This window comes from Oratosquilla oratoria, chromosome 23 (assembly GCF_046742065.1).
Source record: "Oratosquilla oratoria isolate Oo_2021 chromosome 23, ASM4674206v1, whole genome shotgun sequence".
NCBI classification, from domain to species: domain Eukaryota; kingdom Metazoa; phylum Arthropoda; class Malacostraca; order Stomatopoda; family Squillidae; genus Oratosquilla; species Oratosquilla oratoria.
In genome coordinates, this window is record NC_134799.1 from 21,987,258 (window position 1) to 22,004,836 (window position 17,579).

General features: G+C 39.1%; 1 protein-coding gene across 2 annotated transcripts in view; it reads right to left on the minus strand.

Annotated features, from left to right (window-relative positions):
- The window catches only part of LOC143038022 (activin receptor type-1-like), a 114,267-nt gene that overhangs the window by 46,640 nt on the left and 50,048 nt on the right, over positions 1 to 17,579 (minus strand). For both annotated transcript variants that reach the window (XM_076206871.1, XM_076206872.1), the window contains exon 7: positions 6,158 to 6,267. In XM_076206871.1, the coding sequence (XP_076062986.1) occupies positions 6,158 to 6,267 (110 nt within the window). The remainder of the gene's footprint in view (positions 1 to 6,157; positions 6,268 to 17,579) is intronic.

Here is a 17,579-nt window from a genome sequence, read left to right on the forward strand (position 1 = left end):
ATTGCATGGACCGGATGGAATTGCAAATTGGATACTGAAAGAGTGTATAGATGAACTGACAGATAAACTACATAAGATAATAGACTTCTCACTCAAAGAAGGAAAGGTACTGCAAGATTGAAAAGATGCAAACATAGTACCAATATATAAAGGAGGAAATAGGGAAGATCCTACATTCTAAATTACTGGAAGACACAATGAATGTGCTAAATGAGTTACTGAAAGAGGGTGGTAATATAGTGATTATGGGTGATTTTACTGTAAAGGGAAGAAATTATATTAAAAGGGGGAAAAGAACTTTGGAGCAACATTCTACTGGATATGACCATCAAATACACCCTAAGACAATGGGTTAAGGAAAATAATAAATATAGAAATAATGAGGAACCGTCTAAACTAGACTTAATACTAACTTCTGAACCAGATATTGTGAACAAAATGGGGTATAAAATACCAATTAAAAAGAGTGATCATATACTAATAGAGTTTGAATTAAAAGAACAAAACAATGTAGGAAGGAATGATAAACATAAAGGAAGATTAACGTACAACAAAACGGATTATGTAAAACTACCAAAATACAAACTGGAATAGTCTCCAAAGAGGAAACAAAGATGGAAGACAAATGGAATATATGCAAAGAAAAAAGCAAGGAAGGAATTGATAAATTTGTACCAAAAAAGAAGCAAAAAGAGATTCATATAAAGTGTTGGTATAACAAAAGGTGCAGCAAGGCTAAAGACAGAAGAGACAAAGCCTGGAAAAGATTGAGAGAGAGAAAAAAAAAAAACATCCAAATGGCAAACATATATAAAACTTAGGAACAAATATGTGAATATATGTAGGAAAGAAAAAAGAAATTATGAGTAAGATATTACAGTGTATAGACAAATGTAAGGATCAACCTAAACTCTTTTATAGATCTCTAAATGACAAATTAAAGGATAAACATAAAATTGTAACACTGCATGAAGGAGATAAAGAATATATAGACACAGAAATGCCAGAAGTTATAATCAAACATTTCAGGTCTGTTTTTACAATTGAGAGCTCCCAAATTTGAGAAGATGGACAAGAAAGACCCCCCAAAATTACAAAGGATTACAAAGGCAGAGCATGCTGACAGGGGACCTTTTGGTCTATATCTAGGTCGGACGTGAAAAAATCATAATAATGATAAATGAATAAATGAATAAATAAAAACTATAATAATGTAAATAATAAATAAAATACATAAATAAATGCATAGGTAGAGTTAAATAATAAACAAACAGGTAAATAGTAAATAATAATAAATTGACATGTAACTAATAATAAATGAGAATCAGTCAAATGATTAAAAAATATATATTATATATATATAAAATAAATAAATGATAATCATTACAGCATCTTGCTTAGGTGTTTATCTAAATGATTCTTAAAGCTTTGAACTAAACTACATTGCACTGCCTCTGCAGGAAGTTTATTCCATTCATCAACTACACAGTTGTTGTCGTTCCCTAGACTGTCTGTCCGAGCAGTCCCGTCTCCCCAAGGAAGGCCACAGCCGAAACTGGGTTTTCCCACAAATCCTTTATAGAGTGTATGTTGTGTTGTTTGCGTGCATGATTGTGTATAATGCAGTCTTCCATTATGTGTTGTATGGTATGGGGTGAAGTGTTACATCCTGGGCAGCTGTTCACAACACGGTCGTCCAGCCTCTTCTGGTAGCTTAGAAGTGCTGGGTGGTGGTGGTTGCCAATCAGCAGCAACCACCCCTGGCCATCAGCTCAACTACACAGTTGGCAAAGTTGCTTCTATCCACTTCCAAATTGAATCTATTTCCGGACAGTTAAAGACCATTGTTTCTTGTCTTATTCTCATTCAATGTGAAAATTTTGTCACTTTTGATGTCATTTCCCTTTAGAATTTTAAAGACCTGTATCAAGTCACCTCTGAGTCTATGCTTTTTTAGGGAAAACAGATTCATATGTTTTAGTCAATTTTTGTATGATTTATTTTTGATATTTGAAATCAGTTTTGTGGCTCACCATTGTACTTTTTCCAGTCTGTCAATGTCTTAGATTCGGTGACCATACGGAAACAGCATATTCCAAATGTGGACGAACTAACGATTTATATAGCTTGTTAATGATTGATGGACTTTTGAAGTCAAAAGATCGCGTAATCAGTCCTAGAATCTTATTTGGAAAGAAATAAAGGTAACACAGAAAGAAATAAGAGACCAAATAAAAAGCCTAGATGTTACAAAATTGCATGGACCGGATGGAATTGCAAATTGGATACTGAAAATGTATAGACATACTGACAGACAAATTATACAAGATAATACACTTTTCACTCAAAGAAGGAAAAGTACACAAGATTGGAAAGCTGCAAACATAGTACCAATATATAAAGGGGGAAACAAAGAAGATCCTACAAACTTCAGACCAGTATCCCTTACAAGTACAGTAGCAAAAATATGCAAAAAAGTTATCAGAAACAAATGGATAAAAAATTTGGAAGAGAATAAAATATTAAACCCTAAACAATTTGGCTTTAGAAGTGGAAGATTATGTACCACAGACTTAATATGCTTTTACTTGAGATTAATTGAGATATTACAAGAAAGAGATGGCTGGGCAGATTGCACCTTCTTGGACTTGCAGAAGGCTTTTGACAAAGTACCACATAAAAAGAGGGAGGGTGGAGGGGTGTGGAGTGTATTCAGGGATGGAATGGGTGGAAATGATTTTATGCCTTTCCTTTTTTGGCTACCTCCCTTGTAAGGGGGAAAAAGCCTTGGTATATGTATGTATGTATGTACCACATAAAAAGTTAATAAGAAAAATTGGATAATAGGAGGAATACAAGGTAAGCTACTGGAATGGATGAAGGATTTCTTAAGAGGGAGAAAAATAAGAGTGATACTCAGAGACAAAATTTCAAACTGGGAAGATATGAAGAGTGGCATCCTACAAGGCTCTGTATTGGCTCCTTTAATGTTTGCCATATATATAAACAATATGGATGAGGGAGTGAATTGTTACATGAACTTCTTTGCTGACAATGCCAAATTACTCAAGAGAGTAAGCACAGAAGAAGACTGTAGATCGCTACAAGAAGACCTGGACAAAATATGGGAATAGACTCATTGCTGACAATACCAAATTACTCAAAAGAGTAAGCACAGAAGAATACTGTAGATCGCTACAAGAAGACCTGGACAAAATATGGGAATAGAGTCAGAGATGTGAAATGAAATGTAGCATAATGGAATTTGGAAAAAGCAAAAATAGAAGATTGGGTCAATATAAAATTGGAAACAAGGAAGTAAAAAAAGTCAATTCAGAAAGGGACCTGGGAGTGATTATCTCAAGTGACTTGACACCTGATTAACATGTCAATAAATTATTTGGAGAGACTTTTAACTTATTAAGATCAATGAAAGTGGCCTTTGACTACAAGGATGAAGCAATGGTAAAGAAAATAGTGGTTACATTAATAAGACCTAAACTAGAGTATGCTGCAACACTATGGGCACCTAGCACAAAATAAAACATAAGTAAATTAGAATTCAAAGAGCACCGGCAAATTTGACATACGAACAAAGATTGGAGAAATTACATCTATCAAAACTGGAAGAGAGAAGAGAAAGAGGTGATTTGTTGACCATTTATAGAATTATGAAAGGGATGGAAATTCTTGACAGAGAAGACTTATTAAAATGGGACAAAAGATAAACAAGAGGACATGAAAAGAAGCTAAAAAAGGACAGTTACAGAAGAGATTTGAAAAAGAATAGCTTCTCACATAGAGTGATTGATGTCTGGAACAAACTAAACGGAGAAACAGTGAGTGTCAAAACTAAACAAGATTTTAAGAATAAACTGGATGTGGAGAGATACGAAAACAGGTCACCACAAGCATAGCTCTTGTCCTGTGAAATACAACTAGGTAAATACATTCAAACTCCTTCTCTCTTTTTCTCTTATGTTCCATGTTTCTGCCCCATACAGTGCTGTTGGGACAATCACAATTACACTGTTCCTCACCAATTACTCCCTCTGTTCCTCTCCCAATCCTCTCTATCAAGACCCTCCCATAAGCCTTCCCAACTACACTTAACAAACTGTTTCCTCTGAAACTACTACACTCACACTTGTCCCTTTTCCTCTTGTAAAGTGGAACTATACAGCCACTCCTCCAGGCCTCTGGCACTCTACTCTCTTTTAAACAAACAAAAGCCTCACCAGCCAGTCCACCATCACTGTACCTCCTTTTTTTAGACATTCTGCATGACACCCATCTAACCCAGGTGCCTTACCTGCTCTTATCATCTTAACAACTGCCTTCACCTCATCTTTCCTTATTTCTCCTCCATTTTCCTCACTCATCACTGTCATTTTCTTAGTGTTTCCCACTGCAACTACCTTTCCCTCCCTATCCCCCTTCACATTTAGCAACTCCCTGAATACTCTGCCCATCTTTGTCTTACTGCCATTTCTTCCATTATCATCTCTCCATTTGTACCTTTTACCTTTACTTCTGTACTTGATTCACCTCCTCTTCCTCTCTTAATTTCTTTCCAAAACATCTTTTTATTACTTTCAAAATTTTCTGTCATATTCTTACCCAGTTTCACATCTGCTCTCTTCTTTGCCTGCTTTATCTTAAGCTTTACTTCTCTTTTCTTTTCTTTGTACCTCTCATGATTCTCTCATCCTATTTTGTAACCAATATATGAATGCTTGCTTCTTTTCTTCTACTACATACATATACCAAAGGCTTACAGATATACATATACCAAGGGTTCTTTCCCCCACACAATTCAGAGGCATAAATCCACTCACACCTATTTCATTCCCACATACTCCACTCCCATTTCTCACCCTTCCCTCCCTCCCTCTTTTCTTGGCTCCTCCTAGATGATGGGTCATCCCTGCATCTCGCCCACTACCCTGGATCAGAAGTAATGGAGCAAGACAAAGCGCATCCACAGCAAGGCCACTTCATTTAATTGTCGACCCTTCCTCTCCATCCCCTCATGCAGAAGAGAAGACAGGGAGAAATCCCTTCAGCTTGTGTCAAGATATAATTCACACATACTCCCTAACCCTCCCCCCATCTGCCACCCACTCTCTTCTATGCACCACAGCATTATCCATACACAACCATTCTCCACTCACCCCTATCTTCTATCTTCTCCCTTCCTTCCTCAATACACATCCCCCTTTTTACCCATGTCCCTTTTACCTCCATTCATCCATCTCATCCTTGGTAGCCCCCTCATGTTTACACCATCCACCTCTGCCTTCCACACTCCTTTTACTACTCTTTCCTCACTCATTCTTTCCATGTGTCCAAACCACCCCAATATTTTCATTAGCCCTATTTCCCAACTCCTTTTCTATCCCCACTCTCCTCCTCACCTCCTCATTTCTCACTCTATCCAGCCAGGTATCCCCTACCATATTTCTAAGACATTTGATCTCAAACACATTTAACACATTATCACAATATTCACATTACAAAATATAAAGTTACTGTTATACTCTTTCTCTTTCACCCTAAATAAATATAACATCACAGAAAACATGATCAAGCCTGTTTACAGAATACAGGTGTCACTCAGCTACAACTACAAAATAATTATTATCAGTAAGCTGATGCCAGCATCCTCATATACCCAACTCACAGCACTTAAAGCATACATAGGCATCATCATATTCAAGAGGTTAAACTCCTTCTCTCTTCCTCCCTTATTATCCATGTTTTTGCCCCATGGAACATAAAACAAAATAAAATCTATAAAGCTATCTATCTACATACCAATAGGCTCCCACCCTTATGAGGGAAGTAGCCAGCCAAGGCATGCACAAACCCCCATCCATCCCACTCCCATCCGTCACCCATTTCCCTTTCATCTTGTCTCCTTGTGGATGAAGGGTCATATCTGTCCCCTTCACACTGCCCAGGTTAGATGCAATGCAACAACTATATATATAAATTTTAATTAAACCACTACATATTATCATACCTAAACTTATGGACTAACAAATAAAACTTTATAAAGTTAAGCATAAATATTAATTTTTAGCTTAGTCACCTGTACTTATGAACTACTAAATATATATCTAGACTGCCCCCATAATTCCAAACTAATAATTACCTGTAAATTTCTGTTTCTCTTGCCCAAGATGCTTCATCTCTTGAAAAGAAGATCTTAACAGCAACATTCTCTCCATGCCATACACCACGCCACACTTCTCCATATCGGCCCTTGAAAGATCATCATCATGATTACATTTTATTGTGATAGTACATACATATATACATATGCCAAGGGCTTTTTCCCTCTTACAAAGGAGGTAGCCAAAGTCAAAGGCATAAATCCACTCCTGCTCATTTCATCCCCATATACTCCACTCCCTCATTTCTTGGCTTCTCCTGGGTGACAGGTCATCCCTACATCTCACCCACTGGCCTGGATCAGAAGCAATGCAGCAAGACACAGCACATCCACAACAAAGCTGCCTGTGGTAGTACTAGACTATAAATTTACTTTAGCAGTTTTGTGTAAGGACTTCAATGACACTCCAACAGACTAGTCATGTAGCATTCTTTCATAATTTGGAAACTTATCTCCACCCCCAAGAGCATTGGTGACCTATTTTAATCTCTATAATCTTTCCTGTCTGGGGTATTGGCTGCATGTTATTGTGGGGTTAAAGCTGCTAAGTAGTATGCAGCTGACACTTTAGGGTCTATATGGGGTACCCCTACAAACCAGAGCCACACATCATTTCTGTGGTAGAGGAAATCTCTATTCATAGAGAAATTATACTTTATTATACTGTAACTGTCCCTCCATTATGCTGTCCCCCCATTTCTCTGAATATTTCATTTCTCATTTCACCGAACCCTGTGGTGGGGGAAAAGAATACTGCCACCAAATCTTTCCACTCAAGTCATATAAGGAGACAAAAATGGGACGGGGATAGGACTAGGCATCCTTCTCCTTGTAGCCACAAAGGGAACATTCCTAAAAAAAAGTAAAGATATAAGAGGGTCTGGTTTGGGTCTTTTAATGTGCTAGGGTGTGGTACAAATAAATAAGAGTAAAAGGGAAGAGATAGGTTAATGTGGATGAAGGTGAAATTGGGTAGATGTGGGTTTTTGTAAGTCCATATGGGCCTGGTAGTGAGAAGAGTGTAGAGGAAAGGGAGGCTTTTTGGATAGATTTAAATGAATGCATAGAGGGATTAGGGAGAAATGTCAATGTAGTGGTATTGGGAGACATTAATGCTAGGGTAGGAAATGAAACAATAGATGGAGTGGTTGGGAAGTGTGGAGTTCCAGGAAGAAATTGTAGTGGAGAGTTGATGGAGAGGTGTCTAGAGTTGATCATAGCAAATATAGTGTTTCGGAAGAAAGTCAAGCATAAGTACATATGGGAGAGGGTGGTGGATGGAAGGGTGGTAGATAGAGTGTTAATAGACTATAGTAACCAGGAGTATTGTAGGAAGAGTTAAGGATGTACATGTTCTAAGGGGAGAAAGTGGGGGAATACATTGTCTTTTGATGGAAGGTTAGTTGAGAGTGGAGGATGGATGGAGAAAGAGGAAAAGGAAAAAAGGTAGAGAGGTACTTAGAGTGAACTGTTTAAATGAGAAAGAAAAGGAGGAGTATAAGAAGAAGCTGAGAGAGGAGTGGGAGGGAGTGAAGGAGAACTAGGAATGGAAGAAGAATGAGGATGGTTCAAGGAGGGAGTCACAAGGTGTGCAAAGATGGTGTGTGGAACAAGGAGGATGGAAGGAAATAGAAGGAAGGATAGTGAGTGGTGGGATGAGGAAGCAAAGAAAGTTGTAGAAGAGAAGAAGTGAGCTTTCACAGACTGGTTACAAAATAGGATGAGAGAATCATATAAGAGGTACAAAGAAAAGAGAAGTAAAGCATAAGATAAATGAGGCAAAGAAGAGAGCAGATGTGAAACTGGGCAAAAGTATGACAGCCTGGAGTGGCTGTATAGTTCCACTTTACATGAGAAAAAGGGACAAGTGTGAGTGCAGTAGTTTCAGAGGAATCAGTTTATGTTTAGTTGGGAAGGCTTATGGGAGGGTCTTGATTGAGAAGATTAGGAGAGGAACAGAGGGAGTAATTGGTGGGGAACAGTGTGGGTTCAGGGCAGTTAGGGGTTGCACAGATCAGATTTTTGTGGTAAGACAGATATGTGAGAAAGCTTTAGGAAAAGATATGGATGTTTTTTGGGCTTTTATGGATCTGGAAAAGACTTATGACAGGGTAGACAGGAAGGCACTGTGGGAGGTATTTCAGATATATGGGATAGGAGGAAAGCTTTTAAGAGCAGTCAAGAGTTTTTATGAGAGTAGTAGAGCTTGGAGAAGTGAAGATAAGAGGGAGGGAAGGGGTTGGATGGAAGTGGAGTACGTGGGGATGGAATGGGTGGGAGTGGTTTTTATGCCTTTGTTTTTTGGCTACCTCCCTTGCAAGGGTGAAAGAGCCTTTGGTATATGTATGTAGTAGAGCTTGTATTAGAGCCAGAAACAGAGAGAGTGGTTTGAGGTAAAGGTGGGACTTTGTCAGGGATATGTTATGTTGCCTTGGCTGTTTAATTTATACATGGATGGGGTGGTGTGAGAGGTAAATGCAAGGGTAGTGGGTCAGAGATTGGAGATGGAAGAAAATGGAGAAAAGAGGGAGATAAGCCAGTTGTTGTTTGTTGACAACACTACACTTGTAACAGGATCAGAGGAGGGATTGAAGAAGTTAGTGACAGAGTTTGGGAAGGTGTGCAAAATAAGGAAGTTGAAGATAAATGTGGGTAAAAGTAAGATAATAAGATGTACATGGTGAGAATGTGGCAGCAGACTGGAAGTGAGTATTAAGGGAGAGAGACTGGAGGAAGTGGATAATTTTAGATACTTGAGTGGGAAAGGGAGGAGTGGAGGTGAAGGTAGAATGTAGATTGAAAGAGGCAAGTAAATGCCTTGGTGGATTAAAAAGTGTAATGAGAAATGGACATTAGGAAATGGATGCTAAGAGAATATTGTATGAAGGAGCGATTGCGCTGGCAGAATTGTATGGGACAGAAACATGGAACATAAGAGAGGAAGAGAGGAGTTTGAATGAGTTTGAGGTGAGGTGCCTGAGAAGTATGATAGGGGTTACTTGGCTGGATAAAGTGAGAAACGAGGGGATGAGGAAGAGAACAGTGGTGGAAAGGGAGTTAGGAGATACGGTTGATGAAAGAGTATTGGGATGTTTTGGACACATGGAAAGAATGAGTGAAGAAATATTAGTAAAAGATATGTGGAGAGCAGAGGTAGAAGGAGTGACCATGAGGGAGCAACCAAGGATGAGATGGATGGATGGGGGTAAAAGGGGCATTGGGAATGAGGGGAATGTCTGTTAAGGAAGGATGGGAGAGGATATTTCTCACACTAGCCAGCCTTGTAACCCCTACCATTCTTCTCAGGCATTCCATCTCAAATACATTTAAACTCTTCCTCTCTTATATTCCATGTCTCTGCCCCCATTCAGTGCTGTTGGCACAATCACCCCTTCATACAATTTCCTCTTATCATCCATTCCCAAATGTGTATTTCTTATTATATTTCTTATCCTTCAAGGCATTTACTTGATTCTCTCAATCTACATTCTACTTCCACCTCCACTCCTTCCTTTTTGTTACCATTCATAAATCTCTCCTTTACACCAATGATTCCATTGGGAAAGGCAAATCATATAGTTCTTGAATTTCCTATGATTGTAGAGAGTGCTGGAGAGGTAACTTATATAGACATGATATAAATATGAGAAGGCAGAATTCACAGATATGGTGAAAAATTGTTATGAAATTGGAGGGAATCTATTATAAACTTCCTATCATTTATGGGGTGTAATACACTATGTACCACTATATACTATAATAGTCATAATTCCTTCCAAGAAAATATTGCACCAAAGAAGTGGAGTCATATAGGTGGCAAAAGAAATATTTAACCTCTTCAATATGAGTCAAATATTCATGCACACATCAGGTTGCCTGATGCACAATGATGCATCACAATACCAGCATTACAAAATATAAAATTACTGCCATTACATTCATTCTCTTTCACCCTGAATAAACATAATGTCACAGAAAAAGTGGTCATGCCTGTTTACAGAATATGGGAGTCACTCAGCTACCACAAAATGAATACGAGTATAATTTGGAAGCCAATGCCATCATCCTTGTATATCCCAACCACAGCTCATGACACATACATAGACATCATTGTACTCACGAGGTTAAAGAGGACAATACAAATGAGGGATTGCAGAAAATGACAGTTATCGCCATTCAACTTTGAGTAAAAATTAGTCTCCAATCAAAAAAGATTGCTGTGAAGCTCTGTTCCATGAACATGTCACTAAGTCCCTCAAATGTTAACTGCATAGTCCAGTGTTCCATGTTCTAATCTTTAAAATGCTCACCTAGCAATGAAAAATCAAAACTGCATTCAAAATGGAAATTGGTATCTTAAATGCTCATACATGTAGCAAAACAAAACATTCAAAATAGGCATAAAGCAATCAATCAACCATTTGTTGCTTCAAGTTTCAAGTGGAAAACTTGCAGCCCTTGAAACCTCCCACAGATCTCAGGGAAGAAAATTTGAACTGTTAAACTGTGTTGTATCAGTGTGGGACTGTTTCTATATGTCTATATACTTTAAGGTAGGTATCCAAATCAAAAGGCATGTACCCACTCCCATCACTCTTCCCTCCATCTCATCTTAGCTCCTCATGGATGACAAGACATCCCTGTATCCCAAACACTGCCTTGGGTCAGAAGCAATGCAGCAAGGCTGCTTCACTTAATAGGCAACCCCCCCCCTCTCCATCCCCTCCTGGAAAAAAAAGGGAGAAATCCCTTCAGACTGTGTCAAAATATCATTTACACATAATCACTCCCTACTCCCCCCCTCCCATCCTTCCCCATCTGGGTTATTGGATACAAGTCATTGTGTAGTATATATTACTCAGTAGTATGCAGCCAATACTTTAGTGATTATATGGGGTGACCCTTCAGACCAGAGCCACACAGAGAAATGATGCTACTTTATTGTCCTGCGACTGTCCCTCCATTATGCTGCCACTCCTCCACTTAACGTCTTTGGTACAATGACACCTATTTAGGTATCATGAATGGGTACATGAGGATGACAGCATCAGCATCTTGATTATATACATTTTTTGTAGTTGTACATGAGTTACCCCAGATTCTGTGAATTGATTTGATCATGTTTTCTGTATTTATTATTACTCAGAGTAAAACAGCACAAGTAATACAGCAGTGACTTTATATTTTATAACGACAGTGTGATGCATCATACATATGGCAGCCAATGCTGTGCACAAGAATTTGACTCATACTAAAGTGGTTAATAATTATGTCTTGCACCACTTTGAGTATATATTTCCATTTTTGCTTCTGTCCCCTATGGTAGGGGAAAGAAAAAATGCTGCCAGTCTTCACACTCAGGTCACAAAAGGAGGCCAAAACGGGACAGAGTGATAGGACAATCCTGCTCTTTGTAACCCTATTCCTGTGTTTCTATGTCACTGGCTCAAGAAGGTAGGGAGAGCAGAGTAGTTGCTGGTTGTTAGCTCTCCACATGTGAAAAAGAAAAAGTATAAGAAATATAGTTGAACTTCAGAGAGAAATATCTTAGGTCCAGTCCAAAGACCAAGAGTTAGCTCGTCAGGGCTGCACCTCCTGATGGAGGTTGGGGGTTGACAGTTTTTGAAAAAGGTCAGCTTCACTGTCCATCTTGCAGGTCCACCACATGTGGTACTTGTCATTGGTCCCTGGTATTAAGCAAATTTTAGCATAATATATTCTTTCAATTTATAAATTCAAATAATTTAATAATGAGCATATTCACACTATACAGTTCTTATCCCAAAGACATACATACATATACCAAGGCTTTTTCCCCCTTACAAGGGAGGTAGCCAAAAAACAAAGGCATAAAAAGCATTCCTACCCATTCCATCCCTAATACACTCCACTCCCCTCCACCCTCTACCCTCCCTCTTATCGCCCTGGGTCAGAAGCAGTGTCGCAAGACACAGCACATCCACAGCAAGGCAGAAAAGGAGAAGATGGGGAGAAATCCCTTTGGGCTGCGTAAAATTTTTCTCACACATACTACCTCACCCCCCATCCCCCCACCCATTCCACCTCATGCATCACAACATCATCCATGTAGAACCATCTCCCATTCACCCCTGTCTTCCGTCCTCTCCTGTCCTTCCTCAACAGACATTCCCCTCTTCCCCAAAGCCCCTTTCACCTGATCTATCCATCTCATCCTAGGTCACCCCCTCAGGTTCACTCCTTGCACTTCTGCCTTCCATACCTCTTTTACTAGTCTTTCTTCAAACTATCCCAATACTCTTTCATCCACCCCTATCTCCCAACTCCCTTACCACCCCTGTTCTCCTCATCTCCTCATTTCTCACTCTATCCAACCTAGTAACCCCCATCATACTTCTCAGATACCTCATCTCAAACACATTCAAACTCCTTCTCTCTTCCTCTCTTATGTTCCATGTTTCTGCCCCATACAGAGCTGTCAGCACAATCACTCTTTCATACAATCTCCTCTTAGCATCCATTCCCAAATGTCTATTTCTCATTACACTTTTTAATCCAGAGGCATATACTCTTCTCTCAATCTACATTCTACCTCCACCTCCACTCCTCTCTTTCCTACCACATTTGCACCTAAGTATCTAAAACTATCCACTTCCTCCAGTCGCTCTCCCTTAATGCTCACTTCCAGTCTGCTGCCACTTTCACCCCTTGTACATCTCATCACCTTACTTTTACCCACATTTATCTTCAACTTTCTTCTTTCACAAACTCTCCCAAACTCTGTCACCAACTTCCTCAATCCCTCCTCTGATCCTCCTACAAGTGCAGTGTTGTCGGCAAACAACAGCTGGCTCACCTCCCACTTTTCTCCATTTTCTTTAACCATCTCCAATCCCTGACTCACCACCCTTGCATTTACCTCTCGCACCACCCCATCCATGTACAAGTTGAACAGCCAGGGCGACATAACACATCCCTGACGAAGTCCTACCTTTACCTCAAACCACTCACTCTCTCCATTTCTAATCCTGACACATGCTCAACTACTCTCGTAAAAACTCATCAGGTCCTAACAGCTTTCCTCCTATCCCGTATATCTGCAAAACCTCCCACAGTGCCTTCCTGTCTACCCTGTCATAAGCCTTTTCCAGATCCATAAAAGCCAAAAAAAAAAACCATCCTTACCTTTTCCTATAGCTTTCTCACAAACCCAATTTCGTAAACAAACCCAAGCGACCAAGCGTCCCTCGCACAAAGCATCATGGCTACCTCACGCATTGGACTTGAGATCAACAGTTATTAACCTCCCAGTTATTAACCTCTTCCCCCTCCCTCGCATCCACCGCGAGCAATACGGTGTTTATGGAACTCGATCTGTATGCCTCGTCCAAGATAATTCTAGCTGCATGTCGTCAGCTGTATTATAACCTAACGTACGTACTTTATTCGAATATATAACATCATGATGAAGGGTAAAGTTGGCATCATTTTGGCCCTCCAGGTATTAGTGATTTTCATCAACTTTTCGGGTCGGTTGAGAAGTTCAGAGGTTCCAAAATACGACCATAAGGTTAAAGATCGGATTGAGAACTATTTGACTTGCGATGGCTGTTGCAAACACTTTGGATTTGGCCGATGGACTATATACAAACACCTACTATCGCCCTCTTCCATTACCAAGCGCAGCACCAAGGTCAGGGTCGGAACACATTCGTGTACTTCCGAGGTAAGCAACATCAAACCCGGAAGCAACAGTGTTATAATAGCAATATGTTTGCTATTATCTGGCGACATTCATCAATGCCCTGGCCCCGTGAGGGCTGATGAGATGGATGCCAAGCTGTCCTGTTTGTCGAGCAAGGGCCTACAAATTGTTCACTTGAACATTTGCAGCCTGACGTCAAAATTGGACGAGGTAAGAGAGATTACCCGGAGGACTACCCCTGCAGTATTATGCTTCACCGAGACCAAGCTGGACGATACGATAGCGGATCCGGAGGTAGAGATAAACAACTACACCATCGTGAGGAGAGATCGTAACCGGGCTGGAGGCGGCGTGGCTGTCTACATACGCAACGACATCGCGTTTGAGCAACGGACAGACATGAACAGTGAGTTAGAGGCTTTGTGGATAAACATTCTCTTGCCAAAATCTAAGCCTATCCTCGTAGGTGCCTGCTATAGACCGCCCTGGCAACATGACTTCTATAGTAAGCTTGAGGATTTGTGTTCCAATTCCACAGACTTTCTGAACAATGAAGTGATTATAACTGGCGACTTGAATACTCATGTAGAATCAACCTCGAATACTCTGCATAATGCGCTAAAGTCATTCTGTTCAATGAATGATCTGAAACAAATTATCACAGAACCCACCAGAGTATGTGCCACTGCTAATTCTGTAATTGATCTTATTTTGGTATCAGATGTTCAGAAAATATGTTCTAGTGGAGTAATTGATATTGGTTTGAGTGACCATAGAGCAACGTATTGTATCAGGAAAGTTTCCAAACAACAAATCAATCAGCATAAAACCATAAAAGTTCGTTCTCTTAAGCATTACAGCAAGGAATTGTTCTGCGAAAGGTTGTCCGAGGTTAACTGGTTTTCAGTCGTCAATTGTACAGATGTTGATCAAGCTTGGAATAATTTTAAAGCACTGTTCAAGGGGGTATTAGACAAATTAGCTCCAGTAAAATCAATCAGAATAAAACAACGTTCCGAGCCGTGGTTTTCTGGTGACATCTTGAAAATGATCAACAGGAGAGATAAGGCTTTAAAAGAGTATAAGAAAACAAAAGATCAATCTGTTTTCGCTATGTATAAGAAGTTACGGAACGAGGTTCAGGTTATGGTAGACAGAGCTAAGGTAGGATATTACAAAGATTCTCTCCAAACCAACAAAAACAATCCCAAAAAACTATGGCAAACAATCAAACAGTTAGGTTCTTCCAAAAATCTAAAATCCAAAAGTAGTAACATTGGTCTTAATGTTAATGGGATCGTTACTTTCGACAAAGTAGCGGTGGCTCAAAAATTTAACTCCTTTTTCACCACCATTGCTACCACCCTCGTAAATAATTTACCAGTACCTTCAGGTCATTTTGGCCAAGAACACATTAACAATTATTATTGGAATAAGGGTGTATCCTATGACACCTTTGCTCTGTCTACGGTTGCTAATGTAGATGTGTATAAAATGTTGAAGACTGTTAACAGGTCTAAGGCTACCGGACTAGATAATATTCCAGCCAGATTTGTGAATGACTCAGCTGAGCAGATTACTCCCTGTATCACTCACATAATCAATACTTCGATTCAACAGGGCAAAGTTCCCAAAGATTTTAAATTAGCAAAAATTACTCCTTTGTACAAGAAGGGTAGCAAAACAGATTCCGGTAACTATAGGCCAGTCTCAGTGCTCGGTATTATATCGAAGGTCTTGGAAAGAGTTGTTTATAACCAGGTTTATGAATATATTCAAAGCAATAACTTGTTCTATTATTTACAATCAGGCTTTCGAAAATCATATTCTACTGATGCATGTTTGATCAATTTGACTGATTACATCAAAGGTGAAATTGACAGAGGTAATTACTGTGGAATGGTTATGCTAGATCTCCAGAAAGCCTTTGATACTGTAAATCATGATATTCTATTATTCAAACTACAAGCGTTAGGCTTCAAATCAGATGTTGTTAATTGGATGAGGTCTTATCTAACAGGTCGAGAACAGATTGTGAATGTAAATGGTTCAACATCAAAAGCAGCAAAAATAACATGTGGTGTCCCACAGGGTAGCATTTTAGGTCCGCTGTTGTTTCTTTTGTATGTGAATGACATGAAAGCTGCTGTGAACTGTAAACTGCTGTTGTATGCCGATGATTCAGCCTTACTAGTTTCTGGCAAAGATGTAAATAGGATTGAGACGTTACTCAGTGAAGAGTTATTGAATGTCAGCAAGTGGTTGTTGGATAACAAATTGTCTCTACATCTAGGTAAAACAGAATCCATTCTCTTTGGCTCCAATCAAAAACTCAAAAATGCTCCCAACTTCAATATCCAATGTAATGATACTAGTATTCAACCTAGGTCTGTTGTCAAATATCTTGGAACAGAAATTGATCAAAATGTGTCGGGAGAAGTTATGGCACAAAAAATAATTAAAAGGGTCAGCTCCAGAACAAAATTTTTGGCAAGAATACAAAAATACCTAGATGTAGAGACAATGAAGTTACTAGCTTCGGCCCTGGTCCAGTGTCATATTGACTATGCTTGTTCTTCCTGGTATAGCAACCTATCTAAAAAATCTAAGAGTAATCTTCAAATATGTCAAAACAAACTGATCAGGACCGTTTTGAAAATTCATCCACGTACTCATCTAGATTATACGCATTTTAAACTGTTAATTTGGTTACCTGTTGAGAAACGTGTTGCTCAGTTAAAGCTTAATCATGTTCACCAAATTGTGAACGACTCTTGTCCCAGTTATTTGTCAGATACGTTTACACTTGTCAGAAATGCTCGTTCCCTGAGAACTCGTTCTAGTAGGTCATCTGTCATTGTACCTAGGTTTAATAGTTCGTTAGGGAAAAGTACTTTCAAATACACTGGTGCTATTGCTTGGAACTCTTTACCGACCAACATTCAATCAATTGTATCTAAAAGTAGTTTTAAAAAATCAGTTAAATGTTATCTTTTAGACACTGTTCTCTCTGAAGAAAATAGTTTATATGTTTAATTTACACTTCTTATAATCCTAATTTACACTTCATATAACCTAGCTTTTCTATGATAATCCTTTCCTAATTGTAATATGAGGACCACAGTGGAAATAAGTCTTTTGACTTTCTGTGCCATCCTCGGATGTACAATTATATATACTGTGTATAATATTGAGTCTTGTATGTATTGTACTTATTGTATGTATGATTGTATCCGAATAAAATTCAATTCAATTCAATTCACATATCTATCTTTCCACAAAAATCTGATTGATGCAACCTCTACCTGTCCTAAATCCACACTGTTCCTCACCGGTTACTCCCTCTCTTCCTCTCCTAATCCTCTCAATCAAGATCCTCCCATAAGCCTTCCCAACTACACTTAACCCCTTCAATACGAGCCAAAATCTCGTGGGCAGCATTAGCTGCCAGACGTGCGATGTTGCGTCATAATACTTGCATTATAAAAAATAAAGTCACCGCTGTAGTACCGTAATCGTTTTCTCTTTCACCCGTGAATTTTGATAACCATAAATATAATCAAGATGCCAACGTCGGCATCCTCGCGTACCCACTTGCTCCTCATGAAGCCTACGTAGGCGTCACCGTATGGAAGGGGTTAAGGGGGGACTGAACACCTAAACAAAAAAAAATTCTTATAAAAAAATGTTTATAGTCTCAACTTGAAAATTTTAGAT